Source organism: Thermobia domestica, chromosome 2 (assembly GCF_964235325.1).
Source record: "Thermobia domestica chromosome 2, izTheDome1.hap1.1, whole genome shotgun sequence".
NCBI classification, from domain to species: domain Eukaryota; kingdom Metazoa; phylum Arthropoda; class Insecta; order Zygentoma; family Lepismatidae; genus Thermobia; species Thermobia domestica.
This window is the reverse complement of record NC_137455.1, coordinates 386,357,059-386,374,910: the sequence shown is the minus strand read 5'-3', so window position 1 is coordinate 386,374,910 and position 17,852 is coordinate 386,357,059. Positions and strand designations below refer to the sequence as shown.

General features: G+C 34.5%; 1 protein-coding gene across 15 annotated transcripts in view; it reads left to right on the top strand.

Annotated features, from left to right (window-relative positions):
- Positions 1–17,852, top strand: part of pHCl-1 (pH-sensitive chloride channel 1) — an 839,505-nt gene that overhangs the window by 716,547 nt on the left and 105,106 nt on the right. For 11 of the 15 annotated variants that reach the window (XM_081749495.1, XM_081749485.1, XM_081749494.1 and 8 more), the window contains 2 exons: positions 6,766–6,807; positions 9,006–9,143. In XM_081749495.1, coding sequence (XP_081605621.1) covers positions 6,766–6,807; positions 9,006–9,143 — 180 coding nt within the window. The remainder of the gene's footprint in view (positions 1–6,765; positions 6,808–9,005; positions 9,144–17,852) is intronic. The other 4 variants (XM_081749493.1, XM_081749487.1, XM_081749491.1 and 1 more) reach the window with 1 other exon arrangement.

The window sequence follows — 17,852 nt, the reverse complement described above, 5'->3', positions numbered from 1 at the left end:
ATTCTGGCCCACTCTGACCTTTCGACTTACTCTGCTCAATGCATTGCAAGCAGAACATTCTGAACACTGGTGAATTTATCTACGTTTTACTTTCAAGTGTTCCATTTTCCTTCCTTTTTCATTAGCTTCTGTTTACTTACCTGAGATGAGTATATCTAAGTGAAAAAAGAACTTCAGGCACTTTTAGATATTGGTATTTGTAACTCTAATAATAGCAATATGACGTACTACTTTACTTGTCTTGTAAAGGTTAAAGGTGCCTCCTGAAATATTATAAAATGCGCTATACTGTTTGTGCTTGTTGTTAATCTGCCAAATTTGAAGAAATCGGATGAAGACACTTGTGAAACATGAAAGACCTTATTTTACATATCCAATATCTAAATACAATTTCATTCGCTTCGGTCCACTCCTTCCGCCACTCAACGCCTCGGTCCACTCAACAGTTTTTTTTTTTTTTTTTTTTTTTTAATAGCAAAATACGAAACACGTATTCCCTCATCTTTCCTCTACAATATTTGTGCACAATTTCATTCACTTCGGTCCGCTTCTTCTTTACTTTCGGACCTTAACTTTCAAAATTTTGGGTAGGGGCTTTTGCGCCCTAAAACCTTTTTCCTCAGAAAATAAAAAAAACCACTTATTCGTTTATTTTATTTGCAGTATCTACCTGTCAAATTTTATCAAAATCGGAGTGTTACGCTTGGGAAGTGTTACCTGTCAGTTGAGAGGAGAGCATGGATCATGGGTCAGAGTTGATAACGAAAGGTTTTGGTGGGTGGTGGGTCACAGTACGTCATGGTAGATAGTGGGTCATGGGTCAGAGGGGATCACTGTGGTTCGTGATTCGCGGTGAGTGGTGAGTCAGTGGGTCAAGGGTCAAATTTTATCTCTGGTAGATGATCAAAGGTTATAAATCGATTCCGTTGATTGAGGTAATTCATGATCCAACGAAAGTGGTAGATATGAACAATTTTCAGTTTTCATGTTGATCACTATATAGCAAAAACAGTAATAGATAGCAAGAAGCGGTTTTCTGCAATCGATAAAGCGTCCCAGAAATATATTTTATCTCCATACTTAACTTTCTACTAAATCCAGAAATGCTAGAAATCCACTGTAAGTTCCAGTTTTAATATTAGTCTACATAGAGCAAGAAAGGATAACAAGTAGCCAGAAGCATTTTTTCTGGAATTTGTTTAGCGTTCGTAAGAACATATATCATCTTTTCACTCAATCCTCTATTAAAAGTGAAAGTGGCAAAAATCAACTACTTCCAGTTTTAACGTTTATCGCTGTAGAGTAAAAACAGTGATAGATAGCAAGAAGCGGTTTTCTGCAATCGATAAAGCGTCGAAGAAATCTAGTACCACATCCGGTTTCAATGTTAATTGAGAAAATCATATAAAGCAAATTCCTTATTTTCAATTATAACTCATGTTTTCTGATTTTTTATAGTTTTAAATGAGGTTTAAATTAGAGGTGCAGACCGAAATCCCATTCATCTTTGTCACTAACTTTGATGCGAACAAAAAAAACAGTTGTATTAAATAGTAAAATTGTACAAATAGATAGAAAAGAAGTAGGAAAAGTTCATAATCAGAAAAGTTTAAAAATAGGATAGATCGAAATCCGGATAGAGTTCGTGAAGTCAAAGAGAGCCTGCTATAAAAGTAGTAAGGGGCAAATGAAGAATTACAGAAGAAAGTAGAAAAAAAAGTATAGAAGAAGAACGGGAAAAAGTGTATGTATAGACTAAAGGGGAAACGTTTATATAAGTGTAAAGTATATGGGCCAATCCATCAGACTTCTTCCTCTCCAGGCACTAAACAACGATGTGCACACTCTCGGATTCACACACACACACACAGGAACTAACCCACGTTTATAAACTTGCTAGAGATACCTTTATTGGTGCATACTTCATTCCATGTTGTGTACTCCATAGGCGCCGACTTTGGGAGGGGTCAGGACACTTTTGGCCCCCCAATATTTAAAGGTGGGGTCCTCGCCCCTCCAATATAATCCAGTCGAGGAAGAATTAATAAAAAGAAGCAAAAATTTCTGTCATAAGCATCGTCGTGCCATTAATTAAATGTTAGAAACACTTCTTATTGAATAGAAAAGGCCGTTTTCAAAATTGTATTTAATAGAGCACTGGAGCTTCAACCAACACTCTGGCATCACTGGTGTGACAAGTAAAAGTCAATATGGTGCATAAAGTTGCAATGAAGTTCTAAAATTTTGAACTTGAATTTGTTTTATTGGCTTTAGGCAAATTTGACTTAGGTCGTCAATTCCTCAGCAGAGCGGATGAAGAGCGGACGAAGAACTGGGGGGGGGAGAAGAGGGACTTCCATCAAACAGTTGATAGAAAACGGTTGAATATGATGATGTTCATTGTTTGGCCCCTCCAATTTTTTCTTCAAGTCGGCGCCTATGGTGTACACAATTTATACACAATGTCCTGTCATACAAGAAAAGTTTTTCCTGAAAAGATGAATGTACAAATTTACTCAAGCTAACTTTTATTAATCATTTCAAAGAACAAACATAAGTGTTTTGGAGCATCATCAAAATTTGCTTGTAGAAGCAATTTGAAGAAGCGTAATTATTATAATCATTTTTGTTATAGCTTTTTCAGTAGCATATTATTTTATGGGAGTATTTTGGCTCAGTGATAGGCCCTTCACCTATAGTGCGAGAGGAACCCTGGATCGATCCCAATTCATATAAATTTGTGGTAGACAACATCGTGTCTGTGACTTTTCTCGAGTTCGTCCCTTTTTCTTCCAATCTAATAGCATTCCAGACTTTCAATAGCCTTACTCAAGTCTTCGAAGCTAAGTCTAAGCCTTGCACAAGCTTGTATTTACGTGGCTGCAGACTTAATCAACGCTACAGCAAACTTGCTAGTTCCTCGATAATTGTAAGCTTACTTCAGACTAGGAACTAATATATAATATAAGGCTAGCTTTAAAATTCCTTTAGATTGACACGCCAGTCAAACACGATTTAAAATTAACACTTGGAAAAGCCATAAACAAAGAGAATCTCTATGACTAAATCTAACGCATGCGCGTTTCTCCACAGCCTTTTCATCCTTACATCTGGTTCAAGTATATACAAGTTCATACGTCAAGGCTATTTAAACCCTAAGCATGACTTAAAATTTACACTTGGGAAAGCCATACACAGAGAATATGTCTAAGGTTAAGTCTACAAAGGGAAATTAAGGGCAAATTTAGACTTACTTGCTGAGCACATTTTGTACCTTCAGACTAAAGAACGTTAAATTAGAAATGTCTTTTCCTTTCATATTGTTTCATTTCAATTAGACATGATCGTATTATTTCATTAAATGTTGCAGTTAACTTCTCTTCATTGATTGATTGATTGATTTCGAGTTCAATGTCTCTTTGCAGCACCAAAGCTATATGAAACGTGGACCCACAGCTTAATTTGGAATCAGACCCATACGAACTCCAGTCTCCCGCACCGAAGGTATATATATATTAAACATGTAGCCACGAGACTTTAATAATTAGTTAGTCAGCATCAAGATCGATGATATTTCTTTATGTTAGGAACAATCAAATATCGAGAATAATTCCTGTTGTTTATTTGTTAGTATTTTCATTCAATGATTATTGTTTTGCGATAGATAGACTATTCTGTTAAATAGATAGATGATTTTTTATTGCCAAGTATTTTCCTAAATAGCTCCCTCGTGGCTATGTGGATACTGTACGCGAATTTAGTGTGAGAAACTCGGATTCAATTCCCAGCGAGAGCTCATGTGGTTCGGATCCCATGTTAAGCTGTAGGTCCACGTCTCATATAGGCTCGCTAGTGAATGGGACGCTAAACTCATAATCCAATCGAAGCAAAGTATTTCTCTAACATGAAAACTTCTATGCAATGGAAACCTTGGGATTCGAGTGAAAATTACATTCTACTGTACCTTATATCATCCCCTCTTCCCCCCTCAAAAAATCAAGATTGAATCACAGGATGAAACAACATTGTAAACTTTCAGAAATAACATACCTTCATTTCTTAAAAAGCCTACACGTTGAGATAGATGTGCGAAATGGAAGGAGGTAGCTATTATCTGAGCCAATATGTTTCGCGTTTAGAGCTGAGAGGAAGTTGGTAAATGAAGATGCGAGGACGCTGTAGGGAAAAGTTGGAAGTTATAATGACTTGGGAGGTCCATTAATTAGCCAGAGCACGTACAAACTTACAGGGACGTTACCAGCATTTATAAACACAACCCTCCATCACAGCAATCGCTTTTCTTTACGAAGCACCATGGATTTGGAGTTACGTATTTAGTATTCTTACTCTTAAAACGTGCACAATCGAAGTCAATGCTGTCTTCAATTGTAACTGTTTAGCGTGGGTGACTCAGATCCACTTTAATTGGGTAATTTTTGAACTCCCATCATTACCACTTTGCATGTGATTTATCAAATGTCACAGCTTTTACTTACTGAAGACTTTGTACTTTCTTGTCTGTTGCAAGCTGTCATTGATATGAAGTAGAAAAAAATTAACGTCCGTGTCTTTGTTTTCAAGCCTCAATAGAAGTAGAAAACAATCATTCCGTGTCTTTGTTTTCAAGAGTCAATTGAAGTAGAAAAATTAACGTCCGTGTCTTTGTTTTCAAGCCTCTATAGAAGTAGAAAACAATCATGTCCCTGTCTTTGTTTTCAAGAGTCAATTCAAGTAGAAAAATTAACATCTGTGTCTTTGTTTTCAAAAGTCAATTGAAGTAGAAAAAAATTAACGTCTGTGTCTTTGTTTTCAAGAGTCTATTGAAGTAGGAAAATTTGTGTCTGTCTTTGTTTTCAAAAGTCTATAGAAGTTTCATATGTTGAAGCAATAGATCAGACATCAATAATACCATAGTGCCATACAACTGCATTTATTTCTCAGGAGACCACGATATCTTCAGGACGGCTAAGGGTCAGTAGTATTTGAATTAAGTTTTTGCTAGCATAAACTCTTGTAGTTTATTACCAATAATCGAAGGTATTCATAACTCCAGAAATCATAATAATTGGGATGAAACCGGAAGTCATTTCAGGGCAAGACTCTCTGATATAAATAGATTTTCATTTTTTTTTCTTATTTTACTGATTAAAATATATTTATGTCTCAAACTCAGCACGGAATTGTCTTCCGCCTGTAACACCAACTGACGCCCCGGGATAAAACGTAATGAATCTATCTATTGCTAGTTGTCAAAAATACGTCTTGACATTTTATCTCTAGGATAATTCGCCTAGATATAACGAATACTTTTAACCAAAATGAATATTTTAAATGTTGAGTGCAGTTTTTGAATTATTTTTATTACAGATTACTCTTTTGAATTTTTTATTGCGGATTCAAAAGGAATCGAAACTGGGGTCTTCCATCACGGAGGCGAGTTCGCTAACCACATAGCCGTGAGGTAGTCACTGCGTTATCTGGTATTAGTAATGTAAAATTTTCCGGAAATTTTGAACCGAATTAAAAAAATACTTTTTTCCTCGTTTATTTTCGAAAAGATGGGAATATTTGGTCAAAATGTTTCGTTTGCACAAAATTTCTCTCAATATACTTAGGTACATTACCTTTAATGAACTTTAAAATCTAATACTTTCTGCTTCAAATATAACAATTATGATGTATGCAATGCGCCTAGCCAATTATACTGGAACTAAATGAAAAAAAGAAACATCTTGATTGAATCTTCAGACCTATTAGTAAACCTACCAGTAGTAGATCTAACCTGGAACCGGGTGGCCTAGCCCCCCCCCCCTCCTCCTCAGTTTTCTGAGCGACAAAATTAATTGAAGCTATTATTTATAGGCCTGTATTTTTGAAACTTTATAGTAAGCATTGCCTTCTATTTTTTATTGGAAAATTTTTGAAACACTAGATACAGTTTCAGTTGAATTTTTCTGTTATGCAATATGTAAAACAATACGTGAAATGTACAATGTCAACGCCACACTTAATCATAATGCCCATTGGGAGTGAGTTAAGTTGGGAACTTCTGCAGGACCCATGAAAAATTGTAAACTTAGGATATATTTATCATAGTTTGAGTTCTGGCTGCTCCACCCCCTTAGGTTTACCTTCTAGATCCTCCACTGAAACCTATTAAGTCACACATTACTGAATCTCGAAAACTATTAGAAATGGAGCCTTGAAAATTTGTAGAAAGATGTCTTTTTATACCTTAGACTGCAGATAACACAGAAGTTTGCAAGATTCGATTCATAAAAGGAGAAAAGTGGTCTTAACAGTTTTATTAATGTTCTTCAGAACTGCGAAACTATCAAACATAGTTCTTTAAAATTTTATATGAATATTCCTCATGTATCCTAGGCTGACGATAAAATGGAGTTTTACGAAATGTGGTCCCAAAGGGAGGAAATGAGATGAACGTTTTTGTATCTTAAGTGAAATCAGACTTGAATCAACATTTGTTTTGAAACACAAGAATACGTGTATATATATGTTGCAAATATTTTCCGTAAACTGTATTCTTCATGTGCAAAGAATAGGCGCACTGTTAATTTATAATTTCAACTACTTATGAAGATCTTTATGGAATACACACATGTTGTACATCTCAAATGAAAGTATTTTCATCACTTACCACGCTCTACATGACGAATATTCTGTGTTTTAGAACGTTCTGAATTATAATTGTGTCCTTCTAATCCATCCTTTGATTTCTCTTTTTAAAAAAAAATCAATCTCAAGGAAGCGATCTTCAGAACCCATTTGACCTGGACCAACATGGAGGTAGGCCTTCAGTTGCTTAGTACGCATGTAAAATGTTTTCCTCTGCTTTCAGAGCTATTAAGCTCCAAAAGTTTAGTGATGCCCATGAGACGAGTTGAGTCAAAAAAAAAAATAATAAGGTTTTCTCATCTCCTCTTGTAAAATTTTGTAAAAAGTCTCGTCTCGTTTCGTCTTGTCTTGATTGATTCTCGAAAAGTTTCTCTCGTCTCGTTTCGCTTTGAAAATTTAATGTACGAAATGAATGCTTCTTAGAAAGAAGTTTTCATGTAAAAAGTTATCAGGAATCCTACTGTGTCACGGAAGGTCCATGAAAGGGTCATATAACAACATTGTAAACCATATTTGTTATTGGAAGTACAATCGTGTAATGACTTTAGTATCTTTAAATATTGATAAATGCTTAGAAACGTGTTGATAAATACTCTTCATTGTATTCGTACAATCTCTTTATCAATTTATAGTTTTTTACACTACGAACAATGCAACACTAAAACAGTGTTTGAGATCTAAGATTTTTGGGTGAACAAGTGTTGCCCACGAGACTCCTGCAACTTCTCGTCTCGTCTCAAAAAAACGAGACGAGAATTAGCATGTCTTGTCTCATCTCGAATTTTTAACATACATTTCTCGTCTCGTTTTTTGAGACAAGAATCGAATCGAGACGAGAATTTTTTTTTACGTCTCGTGGGCACCTCTAATACAATTGAGGTTTAGAGTTAGTCAAATGTTTTCCGAAATGTTCAAACAAAGCTGTTAAATATTAAGTAAACTGTTTTAACTGTGTACTTATAACAAGGATTTGCTCAAATCAATGAAGGTTCAAGTTTTCCCGCAATAGGGAAACTTAGTTACTCAGATAATAACGACAAGTGGAAGGCTAAGAGAAATCATCTGTGTGCTCCACACAAACTATTGCTCACGCCACGCACTGGTAAGACAAAAGCGATACATAATAAATTATATAAACTTAGTTACTCAAATAATAACGACAGGTGGAAGGCTAAGAGAAATCATCTGTGTGCTCCACACAAACTATTGCTCACGCCACGCACTAATAAGACAAAAGCGATACATAATAAATTGTATAAACTTAGTTACTCAAATAATAACGACAGGTGGAAGACTAAGAGAAATCATCTGTGTGTTCCACACAAACTATTGCTCACGCCACGCACTGGTAAGACAAAAGCGATACATAATAAATTGTATAAACTTAGTTACTCAAATAATAACGACAGATGGATGGCTAAGAGAAATCATCTGTGTGCTCCACACAAACTACTGCTCACGCCACGCACTGGTAAGACAAAAGCGATACATAATAAATTGTATAAACTTAGTTACTCAAATAATAACGACAGGTGGAAGGCTAAGAGAAATCATCTGTGTGCTCCACACAAACTATTGCTTACGCCACGCACTGGTAAGACAAAAGCGATACATAATAAATTGTGTAAACTACATCTTCTAGCCAAAAGCTTTCACATGTACAACTTGATCCAACCCCAGCCAAGAAATAATCAACTTATGATTATTATTCAAAGTTGAAGCGTTGTGAGGTAAGTTATTTATTGTATGTTAAATAAACTTTCATCTTCGAGGCGTATCAAACAAGAACAGAGGAGTCGGGTTGCGTCTAGTCCCACTAAGTAGAATGGAGGAGGGAGATAATTATAAATCCGAATGATTTTCGGATATGCAAACAATACCATGTACAACATAGCCAAAAAAAGTTCTTGCCGTTCTAAAGCAGTAATACCATAAACAAAGAGCAATATACTGGACGGTACATATCTTTAGGTTTCGAAGTAATCTCCATCACCGTCCAACACCTTTGGCCAACGTTTCTGCAGCTGCACCATACTCTGGTGATGAAAGTCGGCAGTCGTAGATGCAAAGAAATCCGTGAATACGTTCTGTAGGTTTCCCTCACTTGCGAAGGATCTCCCACGGAGATGGTTGTCGAGGGAATGAAACAGGTGGGAATCTGTTGGCGCAAAATTCTGTGAATATGGTGCATGGCACAGTGTATCCCAGCCAAGTTGCTAAAGGGTCTCCCAGATCCTCTTTGCCACATGTGGCTTGACATTGTCGTGTTTGTCACGTGATGGTCATCATTCAATAATTACTAATATTAACATAATGTTTAAAACTGTTAAAGAATATTGTTTTAACAGTTGTTGTTGTTTGTATTTCAGTATCGTACGAGAGCTCCATGATGAACTACAAATGGAAGTCAGATGCAGGAACGCTAAAACAGTCCCCGAGTTTGTCAGCGCTAAACGCATATCTCATCTCCAACAGAACAACCAGTTGCGTTAAGCCAAGCTGGCGAGGTAAGCTTCATTCCCATACATTCCTTACTACTGTAGAATGTAATACGGAGTGCTCATTCGTAATATCTCTTTCTAGCAGATGGAGTAGTCATTAAGAATTAAAAAGTGACATGGATCTTGCAAACTTCAACAAGGTTTTTTAACTATTATTATTGAACAGGTAAATTATTGAACTCGATATAAAAAAATATAAATATTAATAATGTAGTGAACGATAAAAAAAAATTGATAGAAAAACGAAGTATTTGCTTTATCCTTCAAAAGAGGAACATTGTGGTTCATTGGGTCAAATATTAATCCTTTACCGATCTCGTTTGTAGAATAATATTCAAACTTAGATATTGAAACCTCTAATATTAGAAGAAAAGCAATAGTGATGGACAATGTATTTAGTGTGATTTCTTTGTTATGATTTTGCCACTATAATGTTGTTTAGAATCTATTATTCCCTGAACTTCCTATTTACAAGTACCTGTAAGTTTGAAGCTTTCATTGATGTTCCAATAAACCGATGTGTATTCTGTACAGCTTTTGTGTACAAGATGCCTTATATATATATATATATATATATATATATATATATATATATATATATATATATATATATATATATATATAATATCTTTGATTAAATTCATTCCTAACTTTGAAAACAATACGATTAGAAGGACACTATTGATTACTGATGACCCCAATATTAATTATTGATTAGCTTTCCACTTCTGAAACTGATATCTAACTTCAGCAGTCAAACCTGGGAAATTTCCCTTAAGTAAATGACCCTTTCAATATCTTATACAGATAAAGCAATCTCAAATGAACTTCATGAGAGAAGACCTTGGAGGATTAGTGGTAGAATAGCCACTGTGCGGAGATCTGGAGAAAATTTTATTTATAAGTGCCACAAACTTTACCGTGACGTTCCTTTTTTTCCTCTTGTGCCGTCTTTGTTTTTACTCTATGTGTGTATGTTTTCTCATGTATTATTTTCCGTTTTCTTAATGGCTTCATTTTACTGATTTTTTCCACCAAATCTGCCGTATATTTCCGAATGCAAGTCGAGTTTTCTTTTTCGCCCAAATATTGGAGTCGTCTTGCTTTTGCTACACGTAACGGGGAGACTTCATTTACTAAACAAATTCACGAGATTCCTCGCTTATCGGTTTAGCCCTGAACGTTCGAATATTCAGTGGTTTCATTGAGTGAAGAAGACAAAGTGGAGACTATCTGATATTTTTTTATCGTAGTTTTATAATAAGTTCTGAAAATATATCCAGTATCTGTTGTAGATGTATTTCTTATAATCCTTCGTTAAAATATGATGGTCGTCTTGGATTGAAAAATCTATGGTATTTAAGTGACCTTTGTCTTCTGAAAATTTAAAAGTCTGATGTATACGTAAGTTACATTAAATATGATAAATAGAATAACTAAAATTCATTTTGAAATACCGAAATATAGTTAATTTGACCTAAAGAGGAAATCAGAAATATCACTTTATTAAAATTCCAGTTCATTTCATACGAAACAGAGGAAAAATAAGGCTCACGTACCAAATTTTGTCTATATCTCGTAAGACAAAATAGACAGCATTCCAATTTCAACTTTATCTAAAACTTTGCTATGTTATGTACGATATGTACAAATTTGAATAATTCGGGACACAAAAAGATTGTTTATATATATATATATATATATATATATATATATATATATATATATATATATATATACGAGAGTTGGTTAATAAAGTTTGAAATTAAGTTCGTTTTTTTCAATGTCTTTTTAAATTCGGAAAAATGAGCTTCGGGTCGGTGATATGTTAATTACAACTGTTTTTATGCTTTTTGTTACCCAGTTATTGTCTTCTTCTTGTTAGTTACATACATAGATTATTAGTTACGTATACCTTAATTAAATATAAGAAATGAAATGAAATGAAATCTTTAAGTTTTACGTCCCACGGTTATGCCGGTTAGGCTAAAGGAGACGGTGATTATGAGAAATGAATGAAATGGTGGAATGAAGAAAGTGGGAGGAAACGGGAGAACCCCGAGAAAACCCACGAGCACGGTGTTTGTCCACCACAAAGTCCACACGGCGCGAGCTGGAATCGAACCAGGGACCCCAAGCACCGGAGGTGAACGCTCTACCACTGAGCCATCGCGGCCCCAACCCACTAATTTAGTGCAAAAACAATGCAATAATAACTAGTGTACAGAAGCGTGACCACATAATAATGTAAATAAGAAATTTCTTAAGATAAAGCATAGATTTAATGTTACCTTCAACTAAGAACTTATCATGAAAGATAGTTATTTTATTATAAAACGAGTATACGTCTTCAATAATCCCGAAATAACTATGTGATAATACTATAGTACGACTTTACTTCAATTTGGTATAGAAAGGTTCGCACTTATACGCAATAATACGACAGTTTAGCAAAAAGTGAAATATGTTTTTTCATTCCTAGAACAAGTTGTTTGTGTTCACAACGAAGCCACACAAATGTATTTTTTCTCAGTCTAGTTCAAGACATTCTTCATGCCACCATGTGTCCCATGTTCCCATTTGGGCATTATTGAGTTTCGTTACATAGATCGTTGTTTTGAAATTGCATCTCTAAAACCTATATGAAATACTATCTACATTTGACATTTTTTCCAACTCTGAAAGTGTAACCTAAACAGTGTACGTGATTTGAAATAATTTCTTTGAAACAGACAGTGGGAAAAAATTGCAACTTACTTTGTAGCGAACATTATAATAGTTGTGTTTTTGACTATACAAAAACTTTCATACAACACTTCGTTGCCATTAACAGACTGATCCGAGAATGCTGGATCGCCAAAGTAGATGGTATCACAAACTTGTAGCTGATGGTGTTATCTGTTAATCAAAGTTTATAGTTCTCCAGAAATTTAAAATAGGCCTAATTGGTGATCACTCACCTGGCGTTATATTCTTTCACCTTACATTTAAACATTTAGTATATCCATAACAAAAAACGTAAAAAATACAGTAAATTTTTGTGTGTTTTGTATTTTTACAATTTTAATTTGTATACAGTACTGTAAAAAATTCATAGGTAAATTTACAAAACACTGTGGCAATCTGTTGCCAAACATCTATATAAATCAATTTACACCTATAAAGAAAAATTACTAATATGAAATAGTGTAAAATTACATTTTTATCAATAAAAATATCATTAAAAAAGCAGCAAATTTTGTAATTTAATTTAACAAAATGCATATCAACTTATAAAATAAAGAATAAATGATTTTATATTGATATTTGGTAATTTAAACTACAGAAATTTTTTCCAGTGTATAATCTTCTTTCTTTTCTCCTTTTTTTTAAAAAAAATAATCTTGAATAGAATGAAATGATATCTTTAAATTAACATTCCACTGTTCTGCCATTCAGGCTAGAGAAGACGGTGGGCAATGAAAGAGAATGATTCTGAATCAATTGGTGGAATGAGAATGTGGGAAAACCATGGGAAAAACCCACAGACATGATACTCTTCACCACAAACTCACATGATCTGGGATCGAATCAATATTAAAGTTCATTCTTTTATCCATATCCCCAAAAATGAGAACATTTTCCCAAAAAAGAAAATAACGCCCAGACTAATTTTAGGATCCGAAAGAGGAGACATCTCTGGGTAAAAGAGGGCGCCTGTCAACCCTATATATCAAATAAGGAGCAAAGCAGTAGTGTCTTTTCAGGTTTTGCTTCAGGGGGTCAAGACCCTCCGATAAAAGAATATTTTTTTATGTTTTTCATTAGCATATTATTATCAGTTTCTCGCTTCGCTGGAGTTAAAATAAGAAAAATTAGTAATTACGTTCTGTTAGTTAGTCACTTTTTACTATAACTGAAGCGCTCTATGATGTTGGTCATAAACCTTCCCTGCGTTCTACAGTCAAAGTGAAATGATAAAAACCATCCCAGGCCCAAACCTCATCTATGTTGAAAATTTGATCGAGATTGGTCTCGTGGTTCAAGAGTTATTAAAGTCACATCATCTGTACATGACTCTTTACAGACACAAGTGAAACACGTTTTCACAAAAATCGGCAAGGGGTATCATAAAGGGGAGTTTTATTTTTTCGATTATTTTCTCAATATCTCACACAGTCTGCAAAATTTGAGCCGACTTCCGGTTGGAGTTTCTAATTCATGTATGATTAGTGTTTTCTTACTTCTTGCAAACAGTATATAATAAGCAAATACATTACATACACAATTAATTATAATGTCAGTGATATATGGCGTTGATTGGGCAAAACGCTCCAAACAATGTCATGAAACAAACGCCTGAAGGATATACAACCCCTGTATACAACTATGCGGTGTTGGAATGTATAACTCATAGGATATTATGCTTTACTTTTTAAAATTTCACAATTTCCAGTGTACCCCTAAAAAATGTAATAAAGAAATAACGGTCACTTTTTTTAAAATATACGACAATTTACACAAAATTTGGAATCAACCAGCGAAAACGGCACGTTTCTAGCACTTGTAGTTTTCGGGAACTCGTTGTCGAAAGGATTGGAGACAAACATATAAACCTAGCATTTTAATATATAGATTGATGAAAATGTATATATATCTCAAACTATACTTAGGATATTTATTTCGCATTCTTATCGGATAAAAATTCTATTTATTTCTTTTTCTAAAATTTAAATGTATAAAATTTGTGGGCAATTGTTCCCCAGTCGCCACGAAAATCACGAATGGAGCCACTACTACAAAATAAAAATGGTGGCATTGGATCCCAACATAGTAAACTTATTCTCCTCTTATTTCATGGCATTTCCTTTATATTCATCGTCTTCTTTGTCTTCACGAACACAACAGGGTGACACTACGTCTCTCTTTCCATCTTTTTCTTCTTAACTATATTTTTAAATAACTACAGTGTTATTTTTTTTTAAAAATTATTTAATGATCATTGTTCACTTTCTAAACCGTTCGTCTAGTAGAGAAAGAACTAATGCTTGAATAAATTGGAGCTAACTCACTGGTTAAAAAAAGTATCCACGGGGCTACAGTGGCTCAGTGGTGTCCCACGAAGAAAGACTATGTCCCACCCATCACTGGATGCAAATGTGGAAAAATGTAAGTAATCCTATCCAAGGGCGCTAATTTCTCTGTAAATTTGGGGGGGGCATTCAGATGCAGAAGGTTTATATATATGAGTATTTTAAGACAAATTGCATTCAAATTATGCCAAATATCGTGTATTCATAAATACAATAGGGGACCCACATGAGGTATGGGGGCCCGTGCCCCCCGCACCCCAGAATCGGCGCCCTTGATCCTATCATACCACAATACATACGCATTGAATGATATAAAGTCGTTCATGTTCCTCTTGTCACACCCGCTCCGTTAGTATCTATTAGATCACTTGCATACAGTGTATGTCCCCCTTGTGAATAGGAAGATGATTGTCAGTATCATTTTACGTGTTCCGAAGTTCTACCAATCTGGCATTCATTACGAGGCATGTTACATATATGCCGTGAAATACTTGCTTTAACTTTTCACTTAAATTTAAAAGAAAAAATGATAAAAAGCAAATAATGAATATCCTTAAAAGTAAGGTGTAATTAATACTCATTTCTCAGAGACGCGCCCTTCAATCTTCAAAATGAAATTACATCTGTCTAGAAAACAAAATTTGGAATGAAACTTTAAAAGCCGAAGATGCAGATCCCGAATATTAAATTTCTTACCAAATTGTGTCGCTTATTGAATTCACAACAGCACACTCAAAATTTCAATCTACGAATCTAGAGATTCTGTCTGTAGTCATGAAAATAATATTCATTTTTACTTTAATTATGGATCATAGTATTTTGCAGATGTATTGGTATATATATATATATATATATTTACCATTTCTAAAAAAACCGTAATAGAGAAATTATCAACGGATATGAATAATCCTATCCATCATTCATTTATTTTGTTTGTCCATTTCCAATTAGCTTACAATAATGAGAAATGCGCCATATACATTCATAAACAATTGACTAAAGCATGCTTTTTCTGCAACTAATCACGAGCTCGATTTCCTTCAGGAGTAATTACATTGAATAAAAACCCGAGTAGTATTATTTTTCGGATTTTGCTTTAATCAATATATCCCAGTGCTGAGAAGGAACGTAAATCTCTCAATCAATGACGAAATATATCTCCAGTAAATATTCCCAAAATTCTACATACTAAAACGGAATATACACTTTTTATCATACATTATTTCAATACAAACCAATACAATATTGTGAGAATTTTAACCCCTTGCGTACCAGTAATATTCATGTGGATCTCATGAAAATGTATCCTTTTTTAAGGGTCGTATTAATCCTGGAGATGCTGAAATTTGTTAGTGGATGCAAGACAAGACTTGGTTCTACTATTTCTCCTTAGATGACAGCACCTTACTGACAGAAAAGACAAAAAATGTGTTGTCTCAGCAGATGGCAGGCATAAGGGAGAATTCAATTACACCACATATGTGTTTGTTTTGACTATAAACAATTAGAAACTTCGTGATCGAAAAAGGAAAACCTTTGTCTTTGATCTCCGGTTAGTGTTGCCAACCTGAGCAGCATAAAATCCCTTCAGAACATAAGAATTTCCCTTTTGAGCCCAAATGTTCCACAATACAAATTGTTTTTATCAGTAATGTAAATGATCTTCGCACAATACCTATGCTCTATATAACGGTGTAGACAGTCTTTTAACAGTAAGTGAAACCGGTATTACAGCACGCACATAGGAAAATGACACCTGGAACGCAAGGGGTTAAGGAAATATTTGTACAGTTAGCAACAAAAGTTACTTTCGTTTGATGAAATTAGTTTCGTAAATAACTTCAGAATGGATGGATAATTTAAGTACAGTTTTCAGTAAATCAAAAAGAATAGAATTTTCTGTACGTTCCAGCTGTACCACCGTTACTCTCAAAATTAATTTTATCAAGCAGAAAGAACTTTTGTTGCTGACTGTATATGAAATATTAAGAGAATCGTTTCATCATTCTTTTAGACTATCTCAAGTTTTGATATTTAGCTACCAGTATAGGAAGTCTTTTTTCAGTAGGCAATAATTTTGCAAGAATCAGGATTAGTTTGTGGGGCTATGCAATTTCCTTCCCGCTTTTTTGTTGATTTTTAAAATTCATATTTTAGAAACATTATGTCAGCCTGGTATTCTTTACCAAAAACTATTGTTTTAAGTACTTCATGAATTAGGTATTTCGTAGATCCACCTCCTCAAATTCTAAATAGACATTTTTCTGTAAAATGAAAAATGGAGTTTGACATTTAGAATAGATTATGGCAACACTTCTTTGTTTCCGTTCATCTTTTACTTTCTGTGGTTACATTTCGATCTTTATCTCATCACTTGTGATAAATTAAAATTATCCACAATTCCATAGCAGTTGTTGAAGGATGAAAAGACATTATTTCTCCCTAAAATCACGAAGAACGAAAAAAAAATTCAAAATGCAAGAAATATGAATAAATAGCTAGTGAATTAAATGACAGTGGAAAATAATAAAACCTCCCAAAGAAACAAAACTCATTCATTTCTGACAACGAAATTAAACAGTATAAAATTAAATTCTAAAAGATCACATCGTTGAAATAATCATACCAGGGTCTATTTGCCTTTCACAACTGCACAGTTTCGCTCTGAATTGAAATGCTTTCATACAGGTCATTAAGATACGACTAAATTACCATCTGAATGGGAAAGCAAAGCACACTTAAAATACGTTAATAAAAGTTTTTAAAGTAACTATTTTTTATCTACATAATAATAATAATAATATGGAGTACTTAAAGTTCCATTTGCTCTTTCAAGCAAATATCTTTTGTTTAAGAATGTAGCACCGGCCTCTTCTGACGTAAATTGGAGCCATTTTGAGGTCGCAACTAATTATAAAGTTTTCCTTCTTCATTAAGATGGTCGTACATCTCAGTTCCTTCGCAGAGTTATTTACAAGTTAATTGCATATTTCATTCGTGTTCTTATTTCAAGATCAATTGTTTATTCTTCTTAGTTCTACATCATATAGGGTTGTTTATATATACAGGGGTGCCCACAAGGGGGGGCTATGACGCAAACTGCGTCATTGAAATATTAGGGGGGGTTAAAATCTATATAAATATGTTTGATGAGGGGGGGTAAAATTAATCGAAAAAAAGATTTTTTCATGGAAGAACACCTACGGATAGACAATTGGGGGGGTGCGTCATACCCATAAGGGGGGGTGGGCACCACTGATATATATGACGTACTGAGCACAGTTGAAGGCAGAATTGAGATTCTGCTGAAGGGAAGATTAATATTAGATGAAGAAAAGACATTATTAGCTAGGTTCGGGGAAGTTGCAGGCGTAAATTCAATCAGTGAAGCAAACAATGAAAAGAGTGCTCGATAAATAACTTTAAACACGGTCACGCATCACCAGAAATCTTCATTCCCATGAGAAAATTACCTCATGATGGTAGCCCTCAGCCTCACGATGAGGATGAAGTGAGGAGGATAAAGTGTAACGTGTGAAATAAGATGACATGAGGATGAAAGTCAGGGCCGGCCCTAGACAATTTGCCACCCCATGCAATGGCATAAATTGCTGCCCCCTTCCTCCAGAAAGAATAAATTTGA